The sequence below is a fragment of the Coffea arabica genome, chromosome 1e (assembly GCF_036785885.1).
Source record: "Coffea arabica cultivar ET-39 chromosome 1e, Coffea Arabica ET-39 HiFi, whole genome shotgun sequence".
Classification (NCBI taxonomy): Eukaryota; Viridiplantae; Streptophyta; class Magnoliopsida; order Gentianales; family Rubiaceae; genus Coffea; species Coffea arabica.
In genome coordinates this window covers 47,804,376-47,817,537 of record NC_092311.1, presented here as the reverse complement: position 1 = coordinate 47,817,537, position 13,162 = coordinate 47,804,376, and the positions used below count along the sequence as shown (strand labels likewise).

The following is a 13,162-nucleotide window of genomic DNA, read 5'->3' as shown; positions in this document are numbered from 1 at the left end:
CGAAGTATCTATTGAAAACATAGATTTAGAAATCTTTCCAGAAATAGAAGAAATAAAACATAATTATGATCTAGAATTATTACAAGCAGGAACATCAAATATAACATCAATAGAAGTAAAAACTCGAATAAAAATAGGAGATTTTGAAACACAATTATTAGCAGTAATAGACACAGGAGCTAGTAATATAGTAATCCAACAAGAGTTAATTCCAGAAAAATATTATGAAAAAGCATACCATATTAGAACAGCTAGACAAATGGATGGAAGTACATATACATATGACACAACATTACATAATTCTTTATTATTTTTTGAAATAGATAGCATACACTGTACACAACCATATCCTGTAACAGAAATATATATTAGAAGTTTTCCTTATCAAATGATATTAGGACTATCATTTATTTTACAGGCATATCATGGCATGATTCTTACTAGAACAGGATTAACATTCCTTAGAGAACATTTTTTACCATATAATACTTTTTTAACAAGCAATAAATTTAAAATAAATAAAGATAATAAATTTACAAGACTCTTAGGACTAGAAGAAAAAGATAATTGTAAATGTGACATAAAAGGTAGCTGTAAGAATGATTCAACCCAGGAATATAGGGGGAAGAATCAGAAAACAAATTCTTTTGACAATATGGAGATGACTGGAGAAAGGCCTTTATATTCGTCACAAAGAATTCAAAACTGTTTAGAAGACAAAGAATTTGAAAACTATTTAGAGATAGAAAATTATGACACAATCGAAACTATTTTAAATAATGAAAAATTATATGATCTGTTAGAAACAGGACATAGAGATATAGACCAACTAATAAGTGAATTAGAAAAATTAGAAATTTTTGGAGAAAATCCAACTATTCATTGGGATAAGGACAAAACAGAATGTAAGTTAGATATATTAAATCCAAATTTAAAAATTAGCACAGCAAAAATAGAAGCTAGTAATGATGATATAAAATAATTCGAAATGCATATAGCTGATCTAAATAAGTTAAAAATAATTAGAAGAAGTACTAGTCCACACAGAAGTGCAGCATTTATAGTTAAAAAACATAGTGAAATAGTTAGGGGAAAAAGTAGAATGGTAATAAATTATAAAAGATTAAATGACAATACTAAAGAAGATAGCTATGATATACCAGATAAAAATGAGTTAATAAATAGAATCCAATATAGATATATTTTTAGTAAATTTGATTGTAAGTCAGGATTTTGGCAGGTAATTTCTCAGAATTTCTAGATTTCAAAAAATATGACATATGATATATATTGTAATGAGTACCTAATGGGCATCCGTCAGACAGATCCCATATATAGTAATCCTACCTAATGTACTAATCCTACCAAATATAAATATAAGAGAACGAAAATATATACTTTTTAAAATTAGAAACATATTCAAATTTTAAAAGGAAACATTCTAATTTCAACTTAAATATATGAATGTACCGCTTAAGCTTGGAAACTTTCTCCCTTTCATATGATAGTAATAACCTTGCCCAATATAATTAATATACTACTCTCGTGTTTTTGTTTTTTTTTTGAGAAAGATACAAGTCTAACAAGGATAATATGAATATCCCTATTTTACAATAAGTATGTTATAATTTAGTAGTTAAAATTTACAATTCTCTTAGGAAATAGAGTATACTACATTATGAATTTATCTTTGTGCTCTTTAATTTTTGTATCACATTATTGATTCCTGAGTTTTGACGTGTTAGTATCCATTCATTACGTATAAGAAAATATTTTCATTCTAAAAATTCAAATGATATTCTAAACTCTTATTGATTTTGTATCTAGATTCTATCAACATTAGATAAAAAATTTATAGTTTTGATTGATATAAATTTCTTTTTTGTTTACTAAATTTTGACATATGTAAAATACGTTTTTGATATATCCACACGCGCACACATGTGTGCGTACGTGTGTGTATGTGTATAATATTTAAAAATGAGTTATATAGTAAACAAAATCTACCGCGAGATGAATTCAAATAAGCAAGAGTGTATTTAAATGGTTCATTTTAGGAATGTTTTAAGATTTTTTGAAAATTACTTTAATAGATATTTATAGAAAAATTCCAAAGCTGCAAAATTTTATGAAATTTACACCGATCCCACTTATTAGAATTTTTACCTTGGATTTGACGAAAACTTTGAGACGATGATGAAATAGGTCATGAACTGGGGAAGATAGGGTTGGGAAGTGAAAAAAGGGCAATCAATAGGATGGAGGAAGTATACCAAAAAAGGGAATAGATAGGGCTATGAGGGTAGGGAGAAATTGAAATTATTGAGGGGAAGAGGGGGATTGTGAGACTTGCATGGTGAGAGGAAAGAGAAGGATTTCAAGAATGGGGAAGGTAAGGTTGTTGGATAAGAGAGAATAATAGTAGAAAAAGGAGAATAGTATCATGGAGGGAGAATGGAGATTGGGGGTGGAGTGAGGGTAGGTCCCTCCATTTATAATTAAAATATATATATGTGTGTGTGTGTATTATATGAATTTAATGACGTGATATTTTGTTGTGAATAAATGATGAATTGTTATTATCAATTTATTATGATAAAATGGTTATTCTTGTGTTATTTTATTTATTTTTTTTCACATATTGTATGTTGTTTATAAAGAAAAAATTGCAATTAGTTTAGATTAATGTAGAATCAAATATGGAGAAATGAGTTCAAAAGATCACAGTAATTTTTAATATTATTTCATGTTTATTTTTTACTAAAAATTAAAAGAATGATTTGTTAAATCATTATTAGTGTTATACATAAAAAAAATTATATAATAAAATATAGAAATTATAATGAGTAGGGAAGGTAATGATAGATAGTAAAGAAGAGAATGAGGAAGGTAATGATGTATGTGTTTGGTGTATTTTTTGGGCCTTTTGTAACATGTTTTTTTATCTTATTTAGGTGTTTTTTTTTTGTTTTTTTTTTGTGTTTTATTTTCTTTTTTTTATGTAGTTATTTTAACAACATGTTATCCAATACTAATACTACAGCTACAATTTATTTTTTTCTTTAGTATTCAAAGAATCATAAGTACTTTAAGAATATACTAAATTCTTAGGGCATAATATGACTAAAAAAGGATTTTTTTTTTTTTTAAGATGGGACAAATTTTGATAGGAAAGTGCAAGAAAATATGACAATTAAACATAATTTTTAGGAAATTTCAATGTTTTTTCAAGTTGATGAGTGTGTCGTTGCATACCTTTCATGAGTGAAAAATTTGTGTCCTTTACTTTCATTTAAAATAACGCATTTTCGTACAGATTGACGGTAAAACTGATACCATTTTTAATTTTTAGCCTTTTCTTTTCAACAACAATAATTTTAATAGTTTGATTTGAAATCTTACGGGTCAAAATTCTAGTACTAATATATATCGTGCGGATAATATGGAATCTGAGCAATTACTCGTTTTTGTATTAATTTCTTGTAAGATATTATGGTCTAGTTGACGAAATGATTTTACATCAAGACTTGTTGTTGTTTTGATTTCATTTGCATTTTTAGCAATGCTTACTTCTGGTCCATTGAAGAAGAAAAAATTGAGTAAACCACTTTCTTCGCCATCTCGTTTTCTTCTTCGGAATAGACAGGGCAAAAGAAATTGTGCCCCAGTCAGTCAACAAAGAAACGTTTCTTTTTCTCTTCCCTCCATACTAACAAAGATGGTGCTTCGATTAAGATCCCCAATAGCGTTGTTTATTTTTTTTACTTTTTGTCTTTTGAAGAAAATGAAGGTGGTATAAGATCCCTCATCTAGGGATAATGCGCCGCGTACCACATTTGCTCGATGAACAAAAACTCCCACTCAATGAAATACATATGCTTTGTTATGACGATTTCTAAATCATAGCAATTACTTCCATACTTTCTTTACCAAGTGGAGGCTCATGTCCTCTGCATTTGAACTCCAAACTGACGTAGTGCTTGGCAGGCCATTTGGTGAAGTGAAGCTTGAAACAAGGACTAACCAATGGATGATCTTTCGGATAAAGGGCACTCTCCTCTAATAAATTCCTAAAGCATGAAAGCTTAAGGCTTTTTTCAGTTTTGACCAACGACTATTGCATGTTTCATCTTTGAAAATTCTGCACTTTTGCTCGACCTCATCCATCACATTTTTTAGGGGTAAACAATGGCGGACAAAATAGCTCAAGAATAAATTAAAAGGGTTGATTTATATATGTGTGCATAGATATATAGAGAGAGAGAGAGAGAGGGAGAGAGAGAGAGATCAAGTGGAGAGCTGGCGTGCTACTAAATGCAAGAATCCAAGTATGACTTGTTCAGACGCTTTAATGAGTTGCCTGAACTAAGATATGCTCAGATAGAAGTTAGAAAATAGCACTCTGATCTGAGTTTTTAACTTTCAATATGTGATTTTACTAATGAATAAATAAATAAACAAAATATTAGAACATCTGCCAAAACCATGACGAGGGAGCTTGAGGTGTTCGCAAAGTGACGAATGCTGGGAAAATAGCAAAGTCGCGAAAGTAGTGATTTTGAGAGTTGCAGAAACTTTCATTTCGCTATTCACTATTGCCAGTTGTGAAAGGGGGAAGCTGGAACCCACCTTTAAAGAGGCAAAAAGATGATTTGCTTCAATCTCTTCTCTTGGATGCGGATGGATGTTTTGTCCGTACATGCACGGAGGTTGACTAACAATGAAGTACTTTTCTATCCATGTCATCAATAGTTATCGCTGCTGGATTTTCAGATTATCCATAGCTCAAAGCCTGTAATCCACATGGATTTTCTCTAAGAAACAGACGAATTTGAACCCAGTCATCATCACAATTCGGATGCCGATTAGAACAAATTGAGCAGACCCAATCGCTGCAAAGAATATGCGAATAAAACTTGATAAGTTCCTAGGACTGAACTTTCTGTCAGAATTGACGATGTAAACAACATTATGCCATCCAGGCTTATAACATCCTCATTGGCTGCTGAATGGACCCCAGATTTGTGAATTTGGACTTCCATGACAAGGTCAATAAGGGCAGTCTAGAAGGCATTTGCCAATTCAAGGAGCAAGGAAATTTGCACGATCAGTCACCTGGAAAGCAGTAATGCTTCAAACCCCGGAAAACAGGAAAAGAAACCAGAAATTCAACCAAGTGATTAATACACAAATGCAACACCCTGAGAGTAAGGTTTTATCTTATGTTACTATTGATATCTCTAGGACTAGGGAAGGATAACAAAACGAAAAGAGTAATACTGTACAGAAGAAGAACTGCAGGCACAAAGAATCAACGGCAACCAAACTCGATTTCCGAACTATTTTCAAGCAGACTAAATATGTACTTGTTTTCATGATTGAATTTCCTTGTATATGCTCAGTGGCTTTTCAAGACAAGATACAATACGATCTTCAGAAAAGTTTCCCATCTTGTTTAGCTTTCTTCTTACCCATTTCGAGCGGGATTTAAGCTTTTGCTGATATTCACATACAGCTTTTTATTTCCTCCATTCTGCACCATGGACTTTTGGCGTCAACGGATACAAGAAAGTTCCGTTCGTGGTTGGCCTTTGTACGAGGTTTTGCTCTGGCATGGCCGATGACTCGTTATGCCAGTATACTTCATTGGATCAGGATGTCAAGTCAGCGACACATTCTGGCCTAACTTGTGCAGACCTTTCGGACATCAAAAGGTTCCATATGGTAAGTGACTTGATAGCCCTATTGACATCAAAAGGCACATTCTTTGGCACATTCTTTGGAAACTAAGTCATGCATACATCTCGTTTCAGTTAAAGTGAAATTTAAAAGGTTCCATATGGTAAGTGACTTGAATTTAAGGAAGAGAAACAATATGGTTAAGCATATTGCTTGAGAATCTAAGATGGTAGAAGTTCCAAACGTAGACCAAGCTCAGTTAGATCCAGGTTTAGCCTAGACCAACATAAAGCCTGTCATTTTTCGCAAGACTCGATTAGAGTTGCCATGCACAATCGAGACTTCGAACTGGAGATGAACTCCCCCTGACAAAGTTGGGGAAGTCAGGTATTATTTCGTTATTGAGGTCTGACCATACCAGAATCAATATGTAGAATTTCTAGTTACCCTGGAACCAACATATATGCACTCCCAAATCAAAGAATGGCCAAAAGAATATCTAGTGGGGTTTCTGACCAACTCCACTAATAACATGAACAATAACCTGCTTATTCATGTTTTTTTTTATGAGAATATTTTACAATGCAGAATTACAAAAACTTCTCTGGGAGCAGATTACAAATAATACCAACTATTAAAACAACTGTTAAGAGTTGACTAAAACGGGGTATGGTCTGATCTCACCTCAAGTTTAAAACTGGTCTGCTTTCAAGATGCATATACTCCGGCAAAGAAAGCAATCAACACCCAGAATATGAGAATTCCAACTACAGCTTTTCTCAATAATTGTTCACCACTGGCGCTTAAGAGAATATCAGTGTCATAAGTTGGATCAAGTGCCGGCAGAACTTCCTCACTTGTTATATTTGCAAATGATTCACCCCAATTGGATTCAGTAATACAGGGCTGCTGCCGATTGCAGATGTCAAGCCTGGAACATGTCAAGCATGTGCATAACCCACCAAGACATGACGGGAGTGTCTCGATGCAATTGGAAAGAGCCTCTTGGTACATCTCTCCAAGAATTTTCAGCTTTTGTCTGGTTCCAGGTTTGAGAAACTAACCAGTGATAGGAAGGTTAATTTCCAATCTAAAGCATTAACAAGATGAAGTGAAACTTTGGAAATCAGATAAAAAACTGCTACAGAAGCTTACCTGGATAAAAGTTTGTGCAATGACTCGAGCAACTAGGGGAAGTCGTACGACATATATGCAGCCTAGACGTTTTGGGAAGTGCTCTTGCAGAATATTGCAACAGGTTAATGACATTTGCATGGGAAACTTGAGAGGTGACAAGCCTTCACAGTCCACCAAGACAGTAATTCGAGAATGTTCATTGTCCATTAGATGGAGAACTCCATATTCCACCTGAGAAACTAAAATCAAGGGTCAAGACAAATCATTGCTTTAGTAATGGGTATAAGAAAAGAAAAGAAAGCAAAAAATGAAAAAAAAAAAATTAATAAAAAAATAGAGAGACAGGGACAGAAAAATGCTTCTCCATGATTTACCCTACTTCATTAGTACCATATTTTACAGCATGTATGACTCTCACTATTTAGAATTCCAAATCTAGCATCAGCAAAATTGTCAACAGAAACTGTCATATTCTAAAATATTCAGATTAAATATAACAAATGAGTAATCTTGTAATGAAGCCATATAGTGACAACATAACACAACAATGACCTATATGGGTAATCAGATAAATATGTGAAGATTGGAAGAAGACAAATATAAGAATATTTCACTAAGAGGAATTGATATCACAAATTTAATGAGTGTATGCAACATGGAATGAATTATGTAATTCAAGCAACATTTTGACGTCACCAAAATTATTATGAAGCTGACTCACTAAAAATGAGAAATATGCCCAAAGGTCAAGAACCCAAGGCAACTACAGGATTTCATTGGTTTGATTACCAACACAACACTTTTTATAAGGCAAACTCAGTCATAACCAATATAATTAGTTGAATGGCAAACTTACCGCAGTAAGTCAGTTTTCTAAAGAAGAAGAAAATGACACCGACACTAAAACGCATCATCTACTGAGGCAATTGATGAATCAGCACCTATGACCAACCTACTCTAATACAGCTTAGTTCACATAAGAGCTGTAATAGAAGTCAAATCAAATTCCTCGAGCAAAAGAAAACAGGAAGGAAGCTATTTGAAATGACAAATCTAAAATGGGTTTGCATTTGACAAGGATTATTAAAGCAGTAAATTGCATGCAAACAACAAAACAATGACAACCAAAGAAAAAAGGAATAAGTGGAACAAGGAAAAATAAAAGCAAAAACAAAAAACAACTTAGAGTTATGTTCCTCCAAACTGAAAGGGGAAGAAAGAAGCACGTCTTCACGTCCAATTTATTCTGTAAAAATTGACAGCAAGAACTCACAAAATCATAGAAGTTGAAAAGCATACCAACTGCCTGAGAAAATCGAGGTCTGTCAGATAATGGCACGCTTATGCAAGCCAATCCAAGGCGGACAATAAGGCAAAGTTGATGTTTTTTATCAACTCCATGCCAGAAGACCATACTTGACCACATTTTAAGTTCTTGTTCTGACAGAATTCGGTAGTTCTTCCTCCAAGAGATTGTTTTCTTCACTAATGATAGAAAGCGTGGAAAATTTCCATTCGCGGTCTCATAGAATCTATGAAGCTCCTCCTCATCAATTCTGCATAAACACTGTTATATCATGCTCCAGTGCATGAAGAAATATTTTAAGATATCACATAAATACAAGCTAAAGTAATATATAGAACAATCTTCCAAGTATTTGTAGCTTAAGTTAAATTATTGAGCCAATAAACCCGCACCTTGAGAAATCCTTGAGAAAGAAATAAGCAGTCTGGATTACAAAATGTTCCAGTTCCGGATAAAGGGGCATAAACCTTAGAGATGAAAAGTAGCCATAAGACTAACCCACCTAGTCAGACAATCCAAATGTTTAATACCCAAGATGCAAATGACCCTCATCAAATAGGTTATGCTGCTTTACAAGGAAATTAGAACTTAATAGTGGGACATTGATATTCAGCTCAACACTGTGAGGCTATTCAGCCATGTAGCAGCCTGAGATCATTACATGGCTAAGAAACAAGTAAATTCCTTGGAGAACAAACTCATGTCTGCTATTGTTATTAGTAAGAAAACTCAAATTTAACAATCATTTTCAGTATAAATTAGAATGTGTGCACAATGGTATGGGGCACTATGATTAGCTCCCCAATGGGACATACTGTTGTTTCAATCCCCAATAACTTAAATCTGTGCCTGCTCCAACAACAAATAAATGAACTAGGAACATGAAGAAATAAAAAGACCATTTTTAAGAGATGGAAGCAACTAATGCAGGAAGATGAGTTACTTACTAAACTGGTATTACCATAAACTGTTTACTTCCTTTGTGATTTTGTTTGATTACGGCAATTAACAAGACAATTTCTTAATATAATACTCCGAGAGTATTATTCATTTTGTCACAATTACCTTTCAGGTAAAGTTATCCCCTGAAGTTGAAGTTCTTTATAGAGCAGAAGCAACCAAGTTTTAGAAGATAGATTTTCAGACCCATCACCACCAATACTGCAAAACAAGGAAATCTTCATCATGGTTAACCAGGGAAAACAATAAAATGCATGCACATGAAAGCACCCAGAACTACATTCTGATTATGACCATTCAAGTGTAGAAGGTCAAGGAAAGGTACAGATGGTAAAACAGCAAAGTTAAACAACTCATGTAATCAAATGAGCCTCCATTAGAGAACTGATTTATTTGAAAAAAAAAAAAGTGTAATTGAAGTTCTTGACCAAAAAAATACAACGAGATGAGTATCTGTACAGGTAAAATCATAGTCAAGAAAACTTCCAGCACTACAATGAGGCCCGATCTGGAATCACCTGTATTGGATATTTACAGGTTGAATACTTCATAATAAAGAATTTGAAGACATCAGCAGCAACATTGTGAAAACTGTTGAAGAAAAAGAATGCTGCAATATCAGTTTATCTACCTCATACTGGGAGCAGACTGCACAGAGGATATATCTGAAGGGGAATCTAATGAGGTAGATTCACTGGTGCGAGGAGGATCTTCATTATCCAAGGTATCATCTTTGCATCCTGAACCATCAGACAAGGCTGTTGCAAGGGATATTACCAGTAAAGGCCGCGACAGCATCTAAAGAAAAGAAGATACCACAACCATTAAATGTCAATAGCAACAAGTATGTTATTTGGCACCCTTACATAACCAAAGTCATAAAAGTGTCCTGCATGATGGAATAATCTACAATATGTATAGATTACTATCAAAATATTTGCAACTTAGGGTAAAAGTTTAGATAACAAAGTAGAGTAAATAAATTAAAGCTTTTGAGCTGATCAGGCCACTCTATTAAGTTGGACAAAGAGGATCATCCCAATTTTATTTTTAACAAAAAGTCATTTGCTCAATGAAAGTATGATGAAATCACAAGGCTTCTTCTTTAGTGGATAAGAAAGCATGGATCTTAGATCTCTATTTAGACAGAGGTTAATGAATTGTATATTGAGACAATTCTTGCTGCTAACTGCCATAGACTAAATTCCCATGATTGTACCATATTCTGAAACAATTTTTTGGTATCCAGAAAGTCAATAAATAGTTTCCACTCATGCAGGCTCGAATTCACTGCACTTTTGATGACCTATACTCAGTCTTAATCAAAGCACAGACTTCTAAATGATAAGATTTTGAAGCAGTAAAGAAAATTGCCTCAGGAAAGCAGGTTAGTGATTAGAGTATGCATATGACAATATAATTACTTAATATTGCTTGGAAATTTGTGAGAAACAAGCAGGCAACTTCATATTTACTTGATAGATGAATGTGGGCACTACTTAGTAGTGTAAGCACCAACCTGCATCCCTTTAACCAAAGCTCTAAATGGGTTCCACCTCTCTATCCACTTAAATGGTGGATAACAAACAACTTGCAGAGCCTGCAAAGTGGACCAGACAAACGGACACCTGGCCTTTGAAAACCTCCGCACAACCTCTAATGCAGCAGCTTTAAGTAAAAATGACGCAACTGGGTTACCAGCTACCCGCCCCAAATTCTCGTTGCTTAGCAACTGGTTTCGGAAGGGAATTCTCTGCAGAGATTGATGTGAACAAGATTTATGGCTAGAAGCAATCAAACGCCCTGTTGACTTCTTCATGCCACTAGTAGAATCTGTTGCTACAGTCCTGAATGAGCTAGAACCCGAAGTCAAGTCCCCCATTGAGTCAATTCAAGGGCATATAATCTGGCTAAAGAATCAACCCATCTATCCTAAACAACTGGACCTGCAACAAAACCAAAAGCATATATAATGGATATCAATATAAGAGAACTTGACAAAACTTGTGCGTTAATATTTGTTGGATAAAGCTCAAAATGACCAAACCATAACGACCATCACTGCATTAGTTGTACCCTTTCTCTAACAAATGATGAGGTGTATATACAAGCAGAAATATGGACTAAGATCGCTGATCAAATTGAGGGTGTAATCAGTTTCTCAATCAACCGTTTAACAAATAGGCAAAACAGTCCAAAATTACTTATCAAATTGAGAGATAACCATGCAAACACTCTCCCTTTTATGATCGGAAAGTTCTCAGGCGTGTAAAGGATCTTAAACTATACTATACAAGCTTTATTTGAATGCTTAACGAGTTCATTAAGCCAAGCTCGCCTCGAACTTGGGTATGTTGAATTCTTTGTAATGTGATCTCATGTTTTAGGTAAATTGAGTCAAACTGAATAGCAGCTTGAAGAAACACTAAATCTTGTGCTTTCTTGGTTCCGCTAGTTGATGAATGAATCTCGGAACAAGTACCGAGCGAACTCAAACAGAGAATCGAGTAGCTTTGCCCATTTTTCATCTCTCCTAAGTGCACTATTTACTGAAAAAAGCATATTGTCTACCATAACTTACAGAAATAAGTATCATTTCTATCCAGCATCAGCACTAGAATGCCTAGTCAAAAAAACTACCCCTGATTGTATATATAAACATAACTGAATAAATTTATAACGAATTCCAAATTTAAGGCTGGAAACAGAAATCAGAAATTTCACGTTAATGCTAACATAATAAAGAGGCTATTAAATTTTAACTTGAATTTCAACAGGAGAACTGAAGAGAAAAGAAATCATGAATACGACAAAAGTACAATTCAACCAGAAGCAAACATACTAATGCATGATCTCTTTGCCATTTGGATCAGTCAATCGAGACAAAAGAGCAGCATTACCTGGAGGAATTTTACAGCTTGGTAGAAAATTGTGAAGCATCTAGAGTGAGAAAATAGAGCTGTAATTATTAACTCTTCTGGTAAGTAGCAGTAAAAGTAATACTTAAAAGAAGAAGGAATCAGGAGGAGGAGGAGGAGGAGGACGACGAAAAGGCATGTGAGATGGTCTGCTGTCTGGCGGTTGTCCGTCAGTTGACGTTGCCGTCAATTTTTGCCTCAATCATCAATTATAAAAGTACAGATGCAGTGATGAAGCTTATGGATTGTGGACCAGCACAGCAGAGCAGGAGGTGACTCTACTTTGAGCAATTGAACGGACGGTTGACGGGCGTTAGTGTTCTTCACCGTTTCTGTTGACTTTTGGCTTATTGTTGTTCAAAATCTCTGCGTCTGAATAGTGAATAGAATATTTTGGAATATGCCGAGGAAATGAAGAGCATAGCTTGGGTTTCTTGGTCTACAACATTTTAGGGAAAAATTATATATGACCCCCTTTGCGATCTGTCATATAATCACGTAACTTTCTTAAGATTTTAAAATAATCACATAACTCCTCTTTAATTTTATGTAAGGTAGATAATGGACAGAAGACACCCGTGACTACAGTGATTGAACCAAACACAATTAAAAAATGCGACGCATGGGATAGAATCGTAATATCCATTTGACACATTTTTAATTTACATGAATATTCACTTTATTCCTTATGATTTTTTTCATCTATCTACATAATTTTTCTATAGTTTTAGTAAGGTACTCAGACTGTTGTTTAATTTAGTGTTTAACTAGAAACAACACTAATATTTCAAGTAACGATATTATGAATGCTATTCTGTGTCAAGTTTTTACTTTACATAAAACTATCAGAAAATATGTAAACATCTTAAAACTAAAGAGGTCATGTAACAATTTACGAATCCACACGAAAATTATATGTAATTTACCTTTTTTTTTTTAAGGGGATCTCTCTCTTTCTTTCTTTTTCACAATAATCTAATTTGCCAGCTTTTTTTTTAGTTCAAAATTGATTTGAAGTTAACTCTAGTAGCAAAATTTTAAGACTTCAAGCTTTACTGACATTTTCAAGATTTGTAAACTTAAAACCTTTAACACATGGTTGTATTGCTCTCTCTCTCTCTTTTTGGGCCCCTTAATCGTTACTTTTATACACCAGGGAAGG

At 33.9% G+C, this 13,162-nt stretch overlaps 1 protein-coding gene across 8 annotated transcripts; it reads right to left on the bottom strand.

Moving 5' to 3' along the window:
• Nucleotides 1–4,212: 4,212 nt before the first annotated feature.
• On the bottom strand, nucleotides 4,213–12,532 carry LOC113708829 (phosphatidylinositol/phosphatidylcholine transfer protein SFH10). 8 transcript variants are annotated; one of them, XR_011818437.1, is made up of 9 exons: nucleotides 11,983–12,531; nucleotides 10,602–11,028; nucleotides 9,714–9,880; nucleotides 9,188–9,283; nucleotides 8,090–8,372; nucleotides 6,835–7,047; nucleotides 6,364–6,738; nucleotides 5,472–5,697; nucleotides 4,213–5,115 (listed from the first exon to the last, which is right to left on the bottom strand). XR_011818437.1 is itself a non-coding variant. In XM_027231494.2 (8 exons), exons 2-7 carry the CDS (start codon nucleotides 10,962–10,964, stop codon nucleotides 6,388–6,390), a joined length of 1,473 nt encoding a protein of 490 aa, XP_027087295.1. In that variant the 5' UTR covers nucleotides 10,965–11,028; nucleotides 11,983–12,532; the 3' UTR covers nucleotides 4,213–5,115; nucleotides 6,364–6,387. The 8 variants fall into 8 exon arrangements, 7 of the variants coding, with proteins under 7 accessions (XP_027087295.1, XP_027087287.1, XP_027087278.1 ...); XM_027231494.2 differs by lacking the exon at nucleotides 5,472–5,697 and having other exon boundaries at nucleotides 11,983–12,532; XM_027231486.2 differs by lacking the exon at nucleotides 4,213–5,115 and having other exon boundaries at nucleotides 5,168–5,641; nucleotides 11,983–12,532.
• Between the last annotated feature and the right edge of the window lie 630 nt (nucleotides 12,533–13,162).